The sequence below is a fragment of the Dipodomys spectabilis genome, unplaced genomic scaffold (assembly GCF_019054845.1).
Source record: "Dipodomys spectabilis isolate Male_0828 unplaced genomic scaffold, ASM1905484v1 ptg000126l, whole genome shotgun sequence".
NCBI lineage: Eukaryota > Metazoa > Chordata > Mammalia > Rodentia > Heteromyidae > Dipodomys > Dipodomys spectabilis.
In genome coordinates this window covers 176,609-195,919 of record NW_024870803.1, presented here as the reverse complement: position 1 = coordinate 195,919, position 19,311 = coordinate 176,609, and the positions used below count along the sequence as shown (strand labels likewise).

Below are 19,311 nucleotides of genomic sequence, written 5' to 3'. Positions count from 1 at the left end.
GAGCTGTCTCTACCTGTACCGTGGCTGCCGCTGGGTTCCCTCTGTCTTTTGTTTGGGGGCCAGGGTGTAATGCTCTGGAGGGAATTAGATGAATGAAATAGATTGCTTAACACCTGTGCGGACTAGCGAATGGAGAACGGAGGCCAAAGCACACCTCAAAGCCATCAAAGTTTGAATGGCAGGAGGGCAGAAACAAGTTCTATGATGTTTTACGTTCTGCCACAATGTCTCCTCTTTCCTGCACCATGGGTCCCACGGCGGGCTGGGAAACGGGACGGGATGGACCAAGAGCAGCTGCTGGATGGTGGTCAGCCAGTAGCGTGGATTGTCCACGATTTTGGGATCACCTGAGAGTTACTAATGCAAACAAATGCCATACCTTTGTTTTGTAGCCAGTAGACATAAAAATAAAAAGTAACTCAGAGAAAGCAACACCCAGGAAGGACAAAAATCAAACCTCTTCCAGAAGTCTTCAGGACACAGGAACGGCGCCCGCCGGAGGGGAGAGTCCCCGGGAGGAGAAGCAGTCCTACCACAGAGAGGTGACACGGGAACATGTCAGTGGGGGGGGGGGGGTCTAGCAGGAAACCAGACTCAGTATCAGAACTGACCTCAGAATTAAGATCATTATGTCGCGATGGGTAAAAACAGTTTCTCCAGACATGTTGTTCATGTTTGTTTCTTTTTTAAAGTCCATAGAATCAAATATTTGCTTTACTGTGTTCCACAGTTGGGCTTGTTCTGATTAAAAATGAGGAGGACTTAGCTCTTAGTACTGAGTGTGCTGCTCATGGTGGAGTCCAGCCAGCTGCTATGAGCCGCGCCCAGGCTGGGGTCTGCAGGGGCAGGGAGGCACTGACCGGAGGGCTCTGTGGCTTCTCCTTCCAAGGTGGCACACGCACCGCCCCCCGTGCTGCGGAAGCCCCGGGGCGGACAGTGGCCAGCGCTGCCCTCCCGCCTCCCGCCGGAGGAGGCCGTGGCCGCAGCTGTCCAGAATGGTGAGTGTGGGCAACGCCGCAGCTTGTGCACGCGTGCACAGAGCCGTCCACGGGGACGCCCCGCCGCGGTGGGTGGTGCCCGAATCCTGGCTGTCTCACCCTCTCCATCCGCCCTGCCACATTCCTTCCTGCACCCACACACGGGCTGGTGGCGGGGTCCCAGGGCCCACGGTGCTCCCCTTCCTGTCTGCCGGCCTGTGGCTTCCCCTGCGGTGCCCGCCCGGCCCCTCCGAGGTCCGGCTGCTCTGCACCGGGTCGCCATAGTGGCCGTCGCTGAGGGAAGTGTGGCCGCGCTCCCCCCAACACCGGGGCCCCCATGCGGTGCCTCCAGCAGAGCACACCTGCGGGCCCTGGCTGCACCCCAGGAGGACAAGGCCAAACTCTCAGGTCCTCCTCGCTCTCCTGCAGCACGGACCTCCCCCGGGCCACGTCTACCTCTCTGCCTGAGCCCGCCGGCCGCCCTCTCCCCCGCCACCTCCCGCTGCCTCCCCTGCCAACTCCTGCCCTCCACCCAGTCCCAGAGCGAGGCCTCAGTTTACCCAGTCGTGTCTTTGAGATTTCTTCCTCTTTTCCCCTCTTCTTCCTCCCCTTCCCGCTAGGCTCCCCCCTCCTTCTCCCCCCACCCTCCGTGGGCCTAGGCATCCTCAGGTCCGTGGTGACTTCATCGGTTCCCCAGACTCTTCTGGAAGCCCGTGGAACTCCTCCCCCGGCGTCCTTTGTCTCTCTTGCCTCCATCCTCTGCGCTGTTTTTCTCTTCCTGCATCCCCTCTGCTGGGCTGTCGGCTGCGAGGCAGAGGCATGGCTTCTGGGAGGACCATGTCCTGAGCTGAGGGCACTCGGGAAAAGGAGCGAGGCCTAGCGGACTCGGATCGCTTCCTTCCTCCGGACGCCTGTCCTCACGCACTCCATCGCTCATGGGACAGAACTGATGCTCCTGTGGTGACCGGCTGGGAGACTCTCACAGCTCAGGCTGGACGTGGAAACCACGTCGGGGTAATGATCCTTCCCAACCAGCTCTGCCCCCAAGTGTGAAATGTGACTTCTTCCACCCTCAGACACACGCTCCCCCATCTCAGAGGGCTCTGAAGATGGGCTTCTGGCCCTGGCCCCGGTCCTAGCCGGCGAGTTCCCCGACTCGGTCCCACGCGACACAGAGCTGCAGGTGAGTGGGGTCCACCCCATGGAGGTAGCCTACCTGCTTCAGGGGTGGGGGTCTGGAGGGGGCTGCAGGGGTCACGGCACAGCCCTGCCTTCCTGCCAGCACTGGAGATGTGTGAGCTCCAGGCCCCTCTGCGCTCCATGGCCTTCCTAAGAAGCAGAGCCCTCCCCTCCCCCCCGCATGCAGGGTGAAGCTGCTTGCGTTTAACACATAGCTAGAAAACAAATGGATATTTTTCATGAATTCAGAGATCCCCAAACCAAAGTCTCATTTTATTTGCAATGCCCAATGCAAATGAATGCAGAAGCAAATCTAGCCAAATGCCGGTAACACACAGGTGCTGTTCTGGGTACCACAGGCTATTGGTTAGCAATGACAATCAAATGGAAGCTTTTCCATGGGAGGAAATTTGAGCTGTGACGTGTTTATGAGGCTAAAGCCGGTGGCGGTGATGTCACCGCAGCCTGGCCTCCGACTCTGATCCCCCCACCCCACTCCCTTTCCAACCTCACCGGGGAGGCAGCGGCGGCCGGGCTTTCCCCTCTGCAAGGGGTCCGTCTCCAGGCCTTGGCGATGAGAATTGCAGAGCTGAGCCGAGCTGCTGGCGCCCCAGGTGGGGCTGCTCCTCTCGCGTGGCCGTCGGGGTAGTGGTTTCGTTTTCCCTGCAGACTCTCCCTGTAAGCCCAGGACCTTCCTCAGAGCCCGTGGACCAGGTGACCACTGCACCAGAGAAGGAGAAGACCCAGGAAAAGCAGCACCCACGCGGCAAGGTAGGTGTCTGACATACTCATTCTCCACCTGGCACCTATGCCCGGTCTACCACCGACCAGGTCATGTGGTCAGTCTACATGGCTGTGATTGTTTCTAAGATTTGTTGTTGTTGTTGTTGTTGGCTGTGGGGCTTGAACTCTGGGCCTGGGCACTGTCCTTCAGCATTCCAGCTTAAGGCCAGCGCTCTACCACTTGAGCTACAGCACCACTTCTGATTTTTTGGTGGTTCATTGGAGATAAGAGTCTCAGACTTTCCTGCCCAGGCTGGCTTTGAACTGTGATCCTAAGATCTCAGCCTCCTGAGTAGCTAGGATTACAGGTGTGAGCCACTGGTGCCCAGCTGCTTCTATGATTTCTATGTGGAATAGTTTTTAGTGTGTGTGTTTTCATTCTGGAATGGTAGTTGTTATTCAAACCTTGCTGGAAGTGAGAATTCATCTTCTAACTGTGAATTGCACACAACCTGTCTCATTCACCCGGTCTATTGGGCAGTGGTATGGCAACGCGTAGACTTGGTTCCAACCTCAGACCGCAGGCTGGCTGCAGGCTGGCCAGCGGGTGTGCACAGCACTGGTTTGGTTTGGTGGGTTGCTGAGGATGGTTTCAGAAGCTTGCATCCCAAGCTGGATGGAGTATAAGAATGCCACAGATGAGCAAAGCCACTTTCCACTCTGAACTTCCACATGTGTGCGTACTTCAGCGCTTCCCTTGTGCTAACTAATGATGCGAGTGCTTTCCCTTGAAGGGAAAGGTACCTTTGCCAAAGGCCTAGGGCAGCATCGTGCCTGTGAAGTCTCATGCTCTCAGATGGTTAATTCGAGTCAACAAATCTTTGGACTTGGGACAGTGCAGGACGGTGAGGGGGGGATGGGGAGATGGACAGATATACAGGAGGTAATTTCTGCTCAGTGGTTACACAGTGTGTGTGGCCCACGGCTCAGCAACGCCGGCTAGCCTACAGTGGCCAGCCAGGCTCTCGGCAAGGACACGCAGACCTGACAAAAATCACCACCTACTGTTCACAGCCACCTCCAAAGGTGGAAATCTGGAGCTGAACGAGTCAGGGGTGTTTTATTAACCTAGCTCCCGTACTTGCTGTTGGCAGTGTCAGGTGGGTGAGAGGCCGAGAGTACTTCTGAATGGAAGGAAAGCTGCAGGGCCTGCGTTTCCCCCTCCGTCTGAGAGTGTGTGTGTTTCCGTGAGGTGGAGCAGGTTTTGAGTGATGGCCGCACCATCATCACGTTCCCCAACGGCACCAGGAAGGAGATCAGTGCGGACAAGAAGACCACACTCATCCGGTTCTTCAACGGCGACGTGAAGAAGATCAAGCCGGACCAGAGAGTGGTGCGTGTCCCCAGCGCCGGGCAGTCCTGAGGCCTGAGGCCTGTTAGGATATCTGGCCACACAGACCTTCTTATTCTCGAGGTGCTCGTGGACGAGGGAACTGGGGGGCAGGACACAGGCCCTCCGGGGAAAGGTGCCGGTCTATCTTGGGGTGTGCTGGGCGTGCGGTCTGCCTTGGGGTGTGCTGGGCGTGCGGCCTGCCTTGGGCTGTGCTGGGCGTGTGGTCTGCCTTGGGCTGTGCTGGGTGTGTGGTCTGCCTTGGGGTGTGCTGGGCGTGCGGCCTGCCTTGGGCTGTGCTGGGCGTGTGGTCTGCCTTGGGGTGTGCTGGGTGTGCGGCCTGCCTTGGGGTGTGCTGGGTGTATGGTCTGCCTTGGGGTGTGTGGGGCGTGCGGCCTGCCTTGGGGTGTGCTGGGCGTGTGGTCTGCCTTGGGGTGTGCTGGGCGTGTGGTCTGCCTTGGGCTGTGCTGGGCGTGTGGTCTGCCTTGGGCTGTGCGGGGCGTGTGGTCTGCCTTGGGGTGTGCTGGGCGTGTGGTCTGCTTTGGGGTGTGCTGGGCGTGCGGCCTGCCTTGGGGTGTGCTGGGTGTGTGGTCTGCCTTGGGCTGTGCTGGGCGTGCGGCCTGCCTTGGGCTGTGCTGGGCATGCGGTCTGCCTTGGGGTGTGTGGGGCGTGCGGTCTGCCTTGGGGTGTGCTGGGTGTGTGGTCTGCCTTGGGGTGTGCGGGGCGTGTGGTCTGCCTTGGGGTGTGCTGGGCGTGCGGCCTGCCTTGGGCTGTGCTGGGCATGCGGTCTGCCTTGGGGTGTGTGGGGCGTGCGGTCTGCCTTGGGGTGTGCTGGGTGTGTGGTCTGCCTTGGGGTGTGCTAGGCGTGCGGTCTGCCTTGGGGTGTGCTGGGCGTGCGGCCTGCCTTGGGCTGTGCTGGGCGTGTGGTCTGCCTTGGGCTGTGCTGGGTGTGTGGTCTGCCTTGGGGTGTGCTGGGCGTGCGGCCTGCCTTGGGCTGTGCTGGGCGTGTGGTCTGCCTTGGGGTGTGCAGGGCGTGTGGTCTGCCTTGGGCTGTGCTGGGCGTGTGGCCTGCCTTGGGCTGTGCTGGGTGTGTGGTCTGCCTTGGGGTGTGCGGGGCGTGTGGTCTGCCTTGGGCTGTGCTGGGTGTGCGGCCTGCCTTGGGCTGTGCTGGGTGTGCGGTCTGCCTTGGGCTATGCTGGGCGTGTGGCCTGCCTTGGGGTGTGCTGGGAGTGCGGTCTGCCTTGGGGTGTGCGGGGCGTGTGGTCTGCCTTGGGGTGTGCTGGGTGTGTGGTCTGCCTTGGGGTGTGCTGGGTGTGTGGTCTGCCTTGGGGTGTGCTGGGCGTGCGGCCTGCCTTGGGCTGTGCTGGGCGTGTGGTCTGCTTGGTGGGCGTGTGGTCTGCCTTGGGGTGTGCAGGGCATGCGGTCTGCCTTGGGGTGTGCGGGGCGTGTGGTCTGCCTTGGGGTGTGCGGGGTGTGTGGTCTGCCTTGGGGTGTGTGGGGCGTGCGGTCTGCCTTGGGGTGTGCTGGGTGTGCGGTCTGCCTTGGGGTGTGCTGGGTGTGTGGTCTGCCTTGGGGTGTGCTGGGCGTGCGGTCTGCCTTGGGCTGTGCTGGGCGTGTGGTCTGCTTTGGGGTGTGCTGGGCGTGCGGTCTGCTTGGTGGGCGTGCGGTCTGCCTTGGGGTGTGCTGGGCGTGCGGCCTGCCTTGGGCTGTGCTGGGCGTGTGGCCTGCCTTGGGGTGTGCTGGGCGTGCGGTCTGCCTTGGGGTGTGCAGGGCGTGTGGTCTGCCTTGGGTATGCGGGGCGTGTGGCCTGCCTTGGGGTGTGCTGGGCGTGTGGTCTGCCTTGGGGTGTGCGGGGCGTGTGGTCTGCCTTGGGGTGTGCGGGGCGTGTGGCCTGCCTTGGGGTGTGCTGGGCGTGTGGTCTGCCTTGGGCTGTGCGGGGCGTGTGGTCTGCCTTGGGCTGTGCGGGGCGTGTGGTCTGCCTTGGGCTGTGCGGGGCGTGTGGTCTGCCTTGGGGTGTGCTGGGTGTGTGGTCTGCCTTGGGCTGTGCTGGGCGTGTGGCCTGCCTTGGGGTGTGCGGGGCGTGTGGTCTGCCTTGGGCTGTGCTGGGCGTGTGGCCTGCCTTGGGGTGTGGTGGGCGTGTGGTCTGCCTTGGGGTGTGCTGGGCGTGTGGTCTGCCTTGGGGTGTGCTGGGCGTGCGGCCTGCCTTGGGGTGTGCTGGGTGTGTGGTCTGCCTTGGGGTGTGCTGGGCGTGCGGCCTGCCTTGGGCTGTGCTGGGCGTGCGGCCTGCCTTGGGGTGTGCTGGGTGTGTGGTCTGCCTTGGGGTGTGCTGGGTGTGTGGTCTGCCTTGGGGTGTGCTGGGCGTGCGGCCTGCCTTGGGCTGTGCTGGGTGTGTGGTCTGCCTTGGGGTGTGCTGGGTGTGTGGTCTGCCTTGGGGTGTGCGGGGTGTGTGGTCTGCCTTGGGGTGTGCTGGGCGTGTGGTCTGCCTTGGGGTGTGCTGGGTGTGCGGTCTGCCTTGGGCTGTGCTGGGCGTGCGGTCTGCCTTGGGGTGTGGTGGGCGTATGGTCTGCCTTGGGCTGTGCTGGGCGTGCGGTCTGCCTTGGGGTGTGCGGGGCGTGCGGTCTGCTTGGTGGGCGTGCGGTCTGCCTTGCGGTGTGCAGGGCATGCGGTCTGCTTGGTGGGCGTGCGGTCTGCCTTGGGGTGTGCAGGGCATGCGGTCTGCTTGGTGGGCGTACGGTCTGCCTTGGGTATGCGGGGCGTGTGGCATGCCTTGGGTGTGCGGGGCGTGCGGTCTGCGTTGGTGGGCATGTGGCCTGCCTTGGGGTGTGCAGGGCGTGCGGTCTGCTTGGTGGGTGTGTGGTCTGCCTTGGGGTGTGCAGGGCGTGCGGTCTGCGTTGGTGGGCGTGCGGTCTGCCTTGGGGTGTGCAGGGCATGCGGTCTGCTTGGTGGGTGTGTGGTCTGCCTTGGGGTGTGCGGGGCATGCGGTCTGCCTTGGGGTGTGGTGGGCGTATGGTCTGCTTTGGGCTGTGCTGGGCGTGCGGTCTGCCTTGGGGTGTGCAGGGCGTGCGGTCTGCTTGGTGGGCGTACGGTCTGCCTTGGGTGTGCGGGGCATGCGGTCTGCGTTGGTGGGCATGTGGCCTGCCTTGGGTGTGCGGGGCCGGGCAGTCTGCCTTGGTGGGTGTACGGTCTGCCTTGGGGTGTGCACGGCGTGTGGCCTGCCTTGGGTGTGCGGGGTGTGCGGTACTCTCGAGGCCCCCAGTGCACACTCCCACACTCACATGAGTCTCCAGCAGTCTTCCCACCCTGTTGTGAATTCCTTTTCACAATTTTCGTCACTACCTTCTAAGCAGCTGCATGAAGGAGTTTCACTCCGACCATCTTGACCAGCGTCCCCTGTCCATGGTCTCCTGTCTTCCTCAACCCCGTCCACTGTTGTGATGCTTCTGTAGCCATTGCAAACTTCTGTCAAACGTGGCCCATAATTGGGACTAAGTTACAAAGATTTCTGTGACAATGAGGTGGCCTACTGCGCACAGCAACATGGCGATACACACTTAGCAGAGGAGCCCAGCTCGGAGCTCAGTTAGCCTCGGGCCAGGTGAGGCAGTGGGCTGGAAGCTCCTCGCAGTCCCTCCGCCTCAGCCTCCACAGTGATGGGAGGAGGCTCCTTGAGCTGCCCGGGGCCACCCTGGCGGCCGCCATGGTTGTACGGGCGTGGTGTTTCCCACAGCTGCTTGCCTAGCCAGACACAGGGAGGGAGGGACCCTGATGGCTGCAGTAGGGCAGACACAGGAAGCAGTCCTCACCCCACACTCCTCCCCCTCCTGGCCACCTATGGCCCCAGCAAAAGCCCGCCTGCCCCCCCTTCCCCACCCAGCCGTGCGGAGCAAAGGCAGGTAGCTCTCCTCCCCAGCGCGGCCCCAGCCCCCCAGAAAAAGGCCTGCTAGTAAGTTTCTGACACTCTTCCATGACCACGTTCCCATGCCGGCCTTCCTCCGCTTCACCGGGAACCAAAGGCCTTGACGGCTCTGCACGGTGAAGTGGGGTCCACAGAGCACCATCTCGGGGCGTCCGTGGGCTGAGTGGGGCTACTCCCTGGAGCTGCCATCGGGGCTAGTGCTGGGTGGAGGGGGGCTGGCTCCGGGGGGTAAGGGGCTGGCTCTGGGGAGGGGCTGGCTCCAGGTGGGGGGGGGCTGGCTCCGGGTGGGGGGGCTGGCTCTGGGGGGGACTAGCTCCGGGTGGGGGGGCTGGCTCTGGGGGGGACTAGCTCCGGGTGGGGGGGCTGGCTCTGGGGGGGACTGGCTCTGGGGGGGGCTGGCTCTGGGTGGGGGGGCTGGCTCTGGGGGGATTGGCTAAGGGTGGGGGGGCTGGCTCTGGGTGGGGGGACTGGCTCTGGGTGGGGGGACTGGCTCTGGGGGGGGCTGGCTCTGGGTGGGGGGACTGGCTCTGGGGGGGGCTGGCTCCAGGTGGGGGGGCTGGCTATGGGGGGGTGGCTCCAGGTGGGGGGGCTGGCTCTGGGGGGGCTGACTCACTCCAGGTGGGGGGCTGGCTCCAAGTGGGGGGGCTGGGTCTAGGGGGGACTGGCTCCAGGTGGGGTGGGGGGGCTGGCTCGGGGGGGTGCTAGCTCTGGGTGGGGAGGTCCTGGCACTGGGTGGAGGGGGCCTGGCGGAGGGGGCATTCAGGTAGGAGCCCACAGACCCAGATCTTGCCTACTGAGGTCCCATAGGTGCCAACGCCCAGCAGGCAGCAGGTTCAGCGGCCCCGGCGCAGGACCGCGCTCGCTGCCTGCATCCTCTAGTCTCCCCCGCGGACCCGCAGTTCTGTGTGGCCCGCGGTTCTGTGTGGCCCGTGGTTCTGTGTGACCCGCGGTTCTGTGTGACCCGCGGTTCTGTGTGACCCGCGGTTCTGTGTGGCCTGCGATTCTGTGTGGCCCGCAGTTGTGTGTGGCCCGCAGTTCTGTGTGGCCCGCGGTTCCGTGTGGCCCGCGGTTGTGTGTGGCCCGCGGTTGTGTGTGGCCCGCGGTTGTGTATGGCCCGCGGTTCTGTGTGGCCGCGGTTGTGTGTGGCCCGCGGTTCTGTGTGACTGACCCACGGTTCTGTGTGGCCCGTGGTTCTGTGTGGCCCGCGATTCTGTGTGACCCGCAGTTGTGTGTGGCCTGCGGTTCTGTGTGACTGACCCGCAGTTCTGTGTGGCCCGCGGTTCTGTGTGACCCGCGGTTCTGTGTGACCCGCGGTTCTGTGTGGCCCGCGGTTCTGTGTGACCCGCGGTTCTGTGTGACCCGCAGTTGTGTGTGGCCTGCGGTTCTGTGTGACTGACCCGCAGTTCTGTGTGGCCCGCGGTTCTGTGTGACCCGCGGTTCTGTGTGACCCGCGGTTCTGTGTGGCCCACGGTTCTGTGTGACCCGCGGTTCTGTGTGGCCCACGGTTCTGTGTGACCCGCGGTTTTGTGTGACCCGCGGTTCTGTGTGGCCCGCGATTCTGTGTGGCCCGCAGTTGTGTGTGGCCCGCGGTTCTGTGTGACTGACCCCCGGTTCTGTGTGGCCCGCGGTTCTGTGTGACCCGCGGTTCTGTGTGACCCGCGGTTTTGTGTGACCCGCGGTTCTGTGTGGCCCGCGATTCTGTGTGGCCCGCAGTTGTGTGTGGCCCGCGGTTCTGTGTGACCCGCGGTTGTGTGTGGCCCGCGGTTCTGTGTGACTGACCCGCGGTTGTGTGTGGCCCGCGGTTCTGTGTGGCCCGCGATTCTGTGTGACCCGCGGTTGTGTGTGGCCCGCGGTTGTGTGTGGCCTGCGATTCTGTGTGGCCCGCGGTTCTGTGTGGCCTGCGATTCTGTGTGACCCGCGGTTGTGTGTGGCCCGCGGTTCTGTGTGACTGACCCGCGGTTGTGTGTGGCCCGCGGTTCCGTGTGACCCGCGGTTGTGTGTGACCCGCGGTTGTGTGTGGCCCGCGGTTCTGTGTGGCCTGCGGTTCTGTGTGGCCCGCGGTTCTGTGTGACCCGCGGTTCTGTGTGGCCACTCGGGACTGTGACCATCCTCTTACACCCATGCCTGTGTCTGTCCTCTGCCCTCTGCCACCTGCTAGGGAAGACCCTCTATCCTCCCGCAGGAGGTAGACCTACCAGATTAAAGCCAGGCTCGCCACAGAACGTAAATGGCCTTCTGATTGCTTACAGGTTTATTACTATGCTGATGCTCAGACAACTCACACGACCTTCCCAAACGGCATGGAGATTGTGCAGTTCCCAAACAAGCGGACTGGTAACAACGGCCTCACCCTGCCCGGCAAACTGTCATCCCTGTGCCTGTCCTGGGTGGGGTGGGAGGGGGAGCAGATACCCAGCATTAGGCAAGTTTCTAAAATTCAAGTTTTACTGGAGCAGTTTTCGCTGTTATCTGGCAATCCTAGTTATAAACTCATATGGCTAGAAGCCAACCTCTGTGAGTTTCATTAGGATATATAGCAGCTCTTTGTTCAGGAGTTGGCATGTTTGGTGACCGATTTCTTCTGTGTGTGTGTCCCCTGCACGTGTCCATAAACCTTTTGCCACTCCTTCATTTTAAAAAACGAAACCTTCAGAGAAGTTCCACCCGGACGGCTCGAAGGAAACGCTGTACCCGGATGGCACCGTGACGCGTCTGCGCGGCGGCTGCGAGGAGACGGTCTTCCCGGACGGCACCGTGGTGTGCGTGCAAAGGTCAGCCACCTTGGGGTTTGTGCGTCCGGTCACTGAGGCCTCTGCAAAAGTCTTTGGTAGTTACTTACTTATAACAATAGAAAATGGTGTCCTGGACCCTCAGAGTCTGTCTGCGAACCCCGCTTGAACCCCGCGGTGAAGCGCGTGGGTTTCCAGGGGTTGGTGTTTGAGTGGTCACGGCCACGCAGTGCCGTCTCCCGCAGTGACAAGCCACATCTAGGGTGGCAGTCCTGTGAGACTGTATGGCCCACCGTGCCAGGGCCACTGGGGATCAGCATCACCTGATGACACGGTTCTCAGGATGTGGCGTGCCGTGGGACTGTACTTAGTTCATGAAAGCTGACTGCTTGAATGACAACCCTCCACCGGGCCGTGCTGTCTATCCAGAAGCCTGTCTGTGAGAACGTGTGTGAACCTGGACACGCCTGGACAGCTGGGAGTGACCGTCTCACAGCTGGCTGGGGCATCGCCATCCACCCGGCTGCCTGAGCCCGAGTTTGGGAGCTGGCCTCTGCGCTGCCTGGGTGGAATTCCCGCGGCCTCGGCTTCCTGCCCCTCCAGCCTGCCGCGTGTCTCCCTCGGTCTAGACATGCTCTAGAGGCCACGGCGGCCTCACCCAGGCCCTTTTCTGTCCTGTGTTCCTGGCGCACCCGGTACCACCTCGCAGCCATCCTAAGCTGTGTTTCTGGGCCTCATCTTCTCTGCGCACAGATGCATTTCCCTCACCCACAGGCGCATGTCAGCAAAGCTCCACCCGCGCCCCCCCCCGCCCATGCAGCCCCCCCCCCAGGGTGGATGGGAGCTGGGTGCTGGGGTGTTGCTCTCCCCACTCGCTCCCTGCTCCCAGTTGGCCTCGGCAGGGCCTTCTTACCAGGGTGCTTCTCCTCGACCAGGAACGGTGACAGGACCATCACATTCAGCAACGGGCAAAAGGAGATCCACACTGCTCACTTCAAGAGGAGGGAGTTCCCTGACGGGACCAGCAAGACCGTGTACGGCAGTGGCTGCCAGGAGATTAAGTACGCTTCTGGAAGGCTCAAGGTCAGAGACCAGACCGGCAGTGTCATCCTGGACCGGAAAGCCCAGCCCCCCGCAGACAAACACTGCTAAAGGAGCAGCTGCCCCTCCATGGTCTTGGAGACGCCCCAAACTTTAGGAGCACACGCCACCTGGAAATGGCCAAGATCCCAGGTCCTGCTTGGGGCAAGTGCTCCGAACGGCTCCAGTCAGATACGAGGCTCACAAAAGCGACACCAGGTTATCTCTGCGGCCGCAAGGCCAGTTCCACCACACATCGGGTGAGGGGAGGGGAGGCCACACTCGGGGTTAGAAGAACCCAGTCTGGTGTCCGGGGCCTGCTCCAGACATACCGGGCCTCGTGACAGACACACGGACTGAGGGCTCCTTTGAGTATTTTGAAAATGCAAGTGCAAACTGCCGCTCAACTGATTTTCATGATACAATGTGGGACTCTAGAAGGTAAAAGAGAGTCATTTCTTGAAAATCTTTCATCAGATGTGTTTATTTAACTTTTCCTGAATGTATCTTTCATGTGTATACGTGAAAGATGAAATATCCCACTTAGTGACAGCGGATATTGGAACTGTAAGTTTATTACGGCGCATCACAGCGATTCTCGGTGTTTTGGTGATGTTCTTTAAAGTAACTGGAGAACAATGTGCTGTCATCTCCATGGCTGTCTCCATGGGCCGAGGCCTGCTCTTCAGATGAACGGCCAGCCAGGGCACAGACATCTATCAGCTGTCATGGGCCAAGCTCCTGACTGAAAACCCACCTTGGGTCTGGCTGCAGATGGACTTGCTTAGTGCGTGAGTCTTCTGGGTCAGCTAAGATGGGACTGTCATCAAGCAAATGAAAGAGGACATTGTTCCCAGCACAAACGACTCCTGGTGGTCTGCGGGAGGCTGGGAGGAAGCCAGGGTCGGATCTTGTCTGTAAACCACGTTCAGCCTCGTGTGACCAGCCCGACTGGCAGTTTTCACTGCGTGTGGAATGACGTCATTCCATGCTCCACTGTCAGGCGTGTAAAACCCTGATGGGCGGGAGCTGGGTGTCCCTCTGCTAGAAGTCTAGGTGGAAGAGGCATTCTGGCATTCCTGAAATTTGCTTATTAAAATGGCATTTCCTCCCAATTCCCCCAAAGCCAGACTCCACATCTCACTCCTAACCCTGTCCTCTGCTCTTTGGATGACAGTCTGCTGGCACAGGTGCCTGGAAGTCCCCAGCGGGCATGTGACAGAGGCTGGCTTGATCTAGGTGCTGCTAGGAGGGGGTGGAGCCTCGGGGCATGTGGGTTCTGGGAGGGGGCGGAGCCTCTGGGGGCATGTGGGCACTGGGAGGGGGCGGAGCCTCTGGGGGCATGTGGGCACTGGGAGGGGGCGGAGCCTCTGGGGGCATGTGGGCACTGGGAGGGGGTGGAGCCTCTGGGGGCATGTGGGCACTGGGAGGGGCGGAGCCTCTGGGGGCATGTGGGCACTGGGAGGGGGCGGAGCCTCTGGGGGCATGTGGGCACTGGGAGGGGGCGGAGCCTCTGGGGGCATGTGGGCACTGGGAGGGGGCGGAGCCTCTGGGGGCATGTGGGCACTGGGAGGGGCGGAGCCTCTGGGGGCATGTGGGCACTGGGAGGGGCGGAGCCTCTGGGGGCATGTGGGCACTTGGGGGCCTTAGGTGAGGTTACCAGTCTCCTCGGGGATTATCCAGCTCAGTCTCTTTCTCTTCTCCTTTGTTCTGGAGTGAGCCGGGTTTCACCACATGCTGTTGTGGGTTGTGCTGCCACACAGCTGGGCCTGCACCAGACAACTGATCAAGGGCCTCTGAAATAGAGCCAGAGTTAACCCTGGGGCCTCCTCAACCCCTTCTTAGCTGTTCCACAGTCCACATATGATTGTGGGAAGTGTGACCTGAGAGTTAACATGACTAAGTAAGACTGATCGAGAAATGGGCATAGCAGCCAAGCCAAATCAGAAGCAGTTGGAAAATTAATGCCAGTGGCATAGACACAGCTTGTGAGTTTGTTTTTCACTGCTGAAAGACAAAATATAGCCATCTATGCTTCTGACCTGGCTTGACCGCAACAGGGCGATGGAGAAGCCTCTGCCTGACCCTCGGTCTGGGTTGAGACTCCAGTGTCACCTGCCTGACATCTTGATGGCTATGAATGCCGTTTCCAGAGAACTACTTGCCATCCCCAAGTGTGCAGTGCAGGTGGTCAAAACCAGATAGAAAGTCCGCAAGGCCCAGAGACGGCTCTCCTGCCATGTGCGCCTGTATTATGTCATAAAAACTTACATTAAGGATGATTGCTGGATTTAGCTATTTGGACATTCAGTACTTTCCCCCCTCTTACTGCTGTAACAAATGAACCAAGCTTAGTTGCTTAATGACAAGGAGGTTAATCGGATTAAAACATCTGTGCAATGAGGGGCACCGTGGCTCATACCTGTAACCCAAGCTCCTCAGGAGGCCGAGTTCTTATCTTGCAGATGGTAGGTCTGATGGAGGAGCATACTGTACTGTGTACACTTTAAACTCCTTGATAAGATCCTGCGGGATGCAAACCAGCAGGATTCCACGAGGAGAGACCAGGGCCATTTCCCCGACACATGTCAGTTAGAGGCCATAAGGAAAGCGTGCAGTCTCAGAACACACCCACAGAAAACGGGAGTGTATTTTGCTACAAGCAAGGCAGTACCACAGAAAAATCAAGGGACGGAGAATGTAGTCAGCACCTATTGTATGCCCAGCATAGTGGAGATCAAAGCGAGGACTCCCAAGCCTCGGAGAGCCCAAATTTGGTGTCTTTGGCATACTGAGCCTTTGGACCCACAGGGAATTAACTTCTTCAGGATGAGGTCTTCTGAGCTTGGCTGCTCTGCTAGCTTTATATTTTCATTTTGTTGAAACACCATGTACCAAGGCACCCTTCGCTGGGGTCCTGGCTACCTGTCCCTTGTGACTGGCATAGACATGAACAGTCTATGCATTTAAGACACTGCTCTGTGAATCTTTAGGGACTGGTTTCAACAAGTTATGTCTTCTTGTGTCAGGTCCCTGGGTAAATGGAATTTCCTCTAGGATCATGGCTCTTGGTGGGCTTGGACTGTGTCACATGGCTTGGAGATGAATCCGGCCATTATGTTATCTAGGGCTACTGTTGGCCTGGGTCCTGTGGTGGACCGGATTGTCCCTGCACACTTGGGCCCTGGGACTGGTACTGGAGTTCACTTCAGGAGCTGTGGACAGGCGCATCCGCGGCCCATAGATCAGAGGCCTGCTGTCAGGCTGCCCCAGGAGAGAAGGACTAGAGCCATCTTACGGAGCGATGTCTGGACTCATGAGTCAGAGGTCAGTGTCAGCCCGCAAGGACCCGGCCCGACGGACCTTCTTCCAGCCGCTGTAGACAGGCTGCTCTCAGTCTGCAAGAGAGGGAGGGGCTGCGCTGGAACGCAGGGCCACAGGGGCGTCTACTGAGAGGTGATGATTGCCAGCCCTGCCCGCCCGGAAACCTGGGCGCACGCGTCTCCTGGGGGGCAGTGACCAGGCCGGACAGAGGTTGTGCGTTTTGGAGGAGCAATACTCATATTTGTTAGTAGGTCTGATGTAGGGTCTATACACAACGGGGCTTTTTGGGGGTTTTCAGTGACTCATACTATTCTGAATGATTGAAGTTGCCAAAATAATTTAGAGAGAGAGTGGTTAACTAAGACACAAAGTGAATTCCTGGCCTCTGCCCGCACTGCTCGCACCTAACCTTCCTGCACCGCGTTTCAGACCTCTTCCACGCGGACACGAATCCATAGTGAGGTGACGGAGGGTCCATCCACAGGCAAGGGAGGGCAGCCGCTGTTCTTCCAAGAGAGCTGAGCAAACAGACTTGTGACGCGTCCAGTCTGACCTCACGGGCACATACCGTGCTTGTCAGAGCACCATGCCGACGCCCGTGACCTCGGAGCTGGGCCCAGGAGCCCGTCACCTCCCTCAGCCGCTGGCTGAGCACCAGCTCTGGGGTAGGAAGTCTCAGTGTTCAAAACCCCACCTCATCTTGTGTTGTTTTTACTTTGGGCCACTTGGAAATGTTATCCGTTCTTTTTTGGAACTCTTGGATTATTCATTTGACATAATCCATTCCTGGAAGCCCCAAAAGTCGCTTCATTGAAAGGTAAAATGAGGGCAACGTTGCCTGTGTGGGCGTCTGGGGCCCGGCTGGGGGCTGAGGAGGTGCGTGAGGCCTCCCTGGTCCCTCAGCCCCGCGGCTGGGGGAGAGAGGATGGCAGAGGACGGCAGAGTCTCCCGAGGTGTGTGCCCGCTCCTGAGACCTGACTTGACCTCAGAGGAGTCTCTTGTGGGCACAAGGAAGTCCTCAGGCTGTTGATCACTGCCCTCAGCTAGGAAGTGCGTGTGTGTTTGGGGTACAATCCCGAGGCTTTCTTTGTGACAGTGACTTTCTTCTTGCGCATTCCATCTGTGAATCCTAAGATGATGTGTGTGCGCGTGAGCAGAGCACCCGGCCGGGCCTGCGCTGACTGCCCGTGGTAAAGGAGACGCTGGAGTTTTATTTGTGGCTTTGCCCCGTTCCCTCTCCTCACGCTTTAGACTGTTACATAGATCAGTCGGATAATAGCATGGACCAGTCTTCTCTTCACTGACACATCTGTGGAACAATCTTATGACAAGGCAGGGCTGTAGATGACTTCTAAGAGCCATGGTTTCAAGGTGTCACTGACCAAGATATCGAATCCAAAGAGCTCAAAGCAATTGATGGTGGTTGGGACAGAGGAGCCATGGTGAGGTGGTGAGGATCGCAGAGAAGTTGATCTTCTTCCACAAAACAGATTGTCCACATCCCAGTGACCGAGATAAGAGAAAAGCCTGGAGGGCGTCCACTTGCGTCCGTGGCCCGCCACTTCGTTGATTTCTCCCAGGAGGGGCCCCGTGGATGGATGCTGCTGTTGGTCAGATGAGAGTAATAGTCCTGCATGGTACTGAGATGAAACTTTTCCATAGCCAACAGCGCCAGGCCTCCCTGGTGCAGGTAAGTGGTGGAAGGCTTAACGCTGGTGATGTAGATGCAGACGGGAAGGTCACGCTGGCACCTGCCTATGTGTGGAGGTTGCGGATGCATTTCTGAACTATGTATGTATCGTTAAAGATGGGGTCTCTAGTGTCACTGAACAGGACTATGCCCGGCCACGGGACAAGTCTGCCAGCTTGCAAATCCAATAGCTCTGCTTGGTGCCCAGCGTCAGCTTCTCTTTACAGAATTTGGCCACAAACTTGGGTGGCCAGGGGCATGGTGAAGGGGAGGGGTGAAGGCATTCAGGGGGGCGTCGTACAGCTCTTCATGGCTCCAAGTGCTTGGCCAGGTGGGCCCCCGGGTGGTGGCTCAGCCGCTGCCAGGGCCTGATGCCAACGTGTTCCCTCATCGGAAGGAGGCGGCCCTCCAGGACAGGTGCCCATCCTCCGTCCAGCTCCGTCCACCCCACTCCAGCAGGACGCTCCGCACCCCTCGGGAGCGGTGTCATCCCTGCGGAACAGCAGCTGCTTCCAGGAGGCCCCGGGGCTGCTGCTCCTTCTGCCTGGGAACGCTTCTGGCCAAACCACGGCAGAGCTTTCCTGTGACTCGCCTCCCAGACCCCCCACGCCTCCTGGGCCAGCTCTCCCGCTGGAGGCCCTTCAGCCACCTCCTTCCTGCTCACCCACATGCTGGCGTGCACTAGGTTAATGTCCGGCTGTGTCTTGGAAGACAAACTGCAGACCCTGCCGAGCCTGAAAGGGAGCATAACTAGCCACTGGAAAGAATGTAAACACGTGCATAGCTAATGAGTTCTGATGTTAAAAGAAGTGTGGACGATCTCCCACCGAGGGCCCGTGGCCAGCTGAGCAGGCCGCCGCGCCTCGGAGCGGTGCCTGGCCTTCAAGCCAGTGGTGGTTTGCGGGGAAGAGGTGAGAAGCAGAACCTGAGTTTTTGAAAATCCACTTTGAACAGATCGACAATGATGATTCACACTTACCTTTCATGTTCTGAAAGGAAAATGGAAGTCTGGGTTTGAACCGTACTTCTGGACTTCAGAGAGGGAAAGAGAGAAAGTCTGGAGGAAACCATGGCTGACAGCAGGCAAGGTGTTTCACCCTGACCCGGAGCAGAGGAGAGGTGTCCCGAGCTTCTCAGGACAAGTCCTAAGACATCGTGTCCTCAAACATCCAGGTGAAGACAATCTCGACGCACTGTCTTCCTTGCATAATTTATCGTGTGATGACACGAATAACTAACTGATGCTTGAGTTTCTGATTTATGCAAAAGGAGAAAGTCATGACATATGCTGTCCTGAAATGAAGCAGCTGTAGAGGGAAGAGGGAGAGACTGAGGGAGGAGAGAGAGAGGGAGAGACCGAGGGAGGAGAGAGAGAGGGAGAGACTGAGGGAGGAAGGAAGGAGGGGGAGGGCTGAGTGGAGGAAAGGAGGGTGTGGAGCGGAAGACAGAAAGGAGGGAGGGAGGGATGCCTCTTCCCCAGCTTTGAAGCTAGAAGGAGTCTTCAGGATGGAGGCCACTTACTTCAAAGTTATCTTTGCAAATCCAAGGCCAGCTTTCACACGAAGTTTACCAAACCACTTATGCTCAGCAGGCTAGGGTGTGCTGTAAGATCTGTGAGCAGAAGATGAAGTGTGACTTGTTCAATCCATACAGCACAGGGCTGCTTCTGAACCGAGATTGTGTCTGTCTGGTCCGTGTGCATGTGTGCTGTGCACACTGCATGTGCGGTGTGTCTGGTCTGTGTGTGTGCTGTGCACACTGCATGTGCAGTGTGTCTGGTTCAGTGTGTGAGTGTGTGCTGCACACACTACATATGTGGTGTGTCTGGTCCGTGTGAGTGTGTGTGCTGTGCATGCTGCATGTGCAATATGTCTGGTTCACATGTGTGTGCTGTGCACACTGCATGTGTGGCGTGTCTGGCCCAAGTGCATGTGTGTGTTGTGCACACTACATGTGTGGTGTGTCTGGCCTGTGTGTGTGTGCTGTGCACACTGCATGTGCAATATGTCTGGTTCATATGTGTGTGCTATGTACACTGCATGTGCAGCATGTCTGGTTCATGTGTGTGTGCTGTGCACACTGCATGTGTTGTGTGTCTGGTTCACATGTGTGAGTGTGTGCTGCACACACTACATGTATGGTGTGTCTGATCTGTGTGTGTGTGTGTGCTCTGCATACTGCATGTGTGGTGTGTCTGGTCCCCCTGGTCACCGTGGGAGAGGTGGCCACAGGGGGTTTGAGCATTTGCACAAGCTGTTGACACGCCATGCCACTGAACTTGGACCTCATTTCAATTAAGATTC

General features: G+C 59.3%; 2 protein-coding genes across 2 annotated transcripts; one reads left to right on the top strand and one right to left on the bottom strand.

The window, feature by feature from the left end:
• The first annotated feature begins 279 nt into the window (after positions 1-279).
• Positions 280-12,180, top strand: LOC122116112 (centromere protein J-like). Its single transcript, XM_042689748.1, has 9 exons — positions 280-315; positions 890-998; positions 1,263-1,385; positions 2,054-2,160; positions 2,826-2,927; positions 4,132-4,272; positions 10,435-10,519; positions 10,839-10,956; positions 11,850-12,180. Exons 1-9 carry the CDS (start codon positions 280-282, stop codon positions 12,064-12,066), a joined length of 1,038 nt encoding a protein of 345 aa, XP_042545682.1. The 3' UTR covers positions 12,067-12,180.
• Positions 12,181-13,239: 1,059 nt separating this feature from the next.
• Ttll2 (tubulin tyrosine ligase like 2) lies at positions 13,240-17,994 on the bottom strand. Its single transcript, XM_042689747.1, is given in 13 exon segments — positions 13,240-13,435; positions 15,358-15,392; positions 16,013-16,094; positions 16,096-16,173; positions 16,175-16,229; positions 16,545-16,577; positions 16,580-16,888; positions 16,891-17,091; positions 17,094-17,162; positions 17,165-17,401; positions 17,404-17,481; positions 17,484-17,564; positions 17,988-17,994. Coding segments are annotated over 13 exon segments (1,461 nt in total).
• Between the last annotated feature and the right edge of the window lie 1,317 nt (positions 17,995-19,311).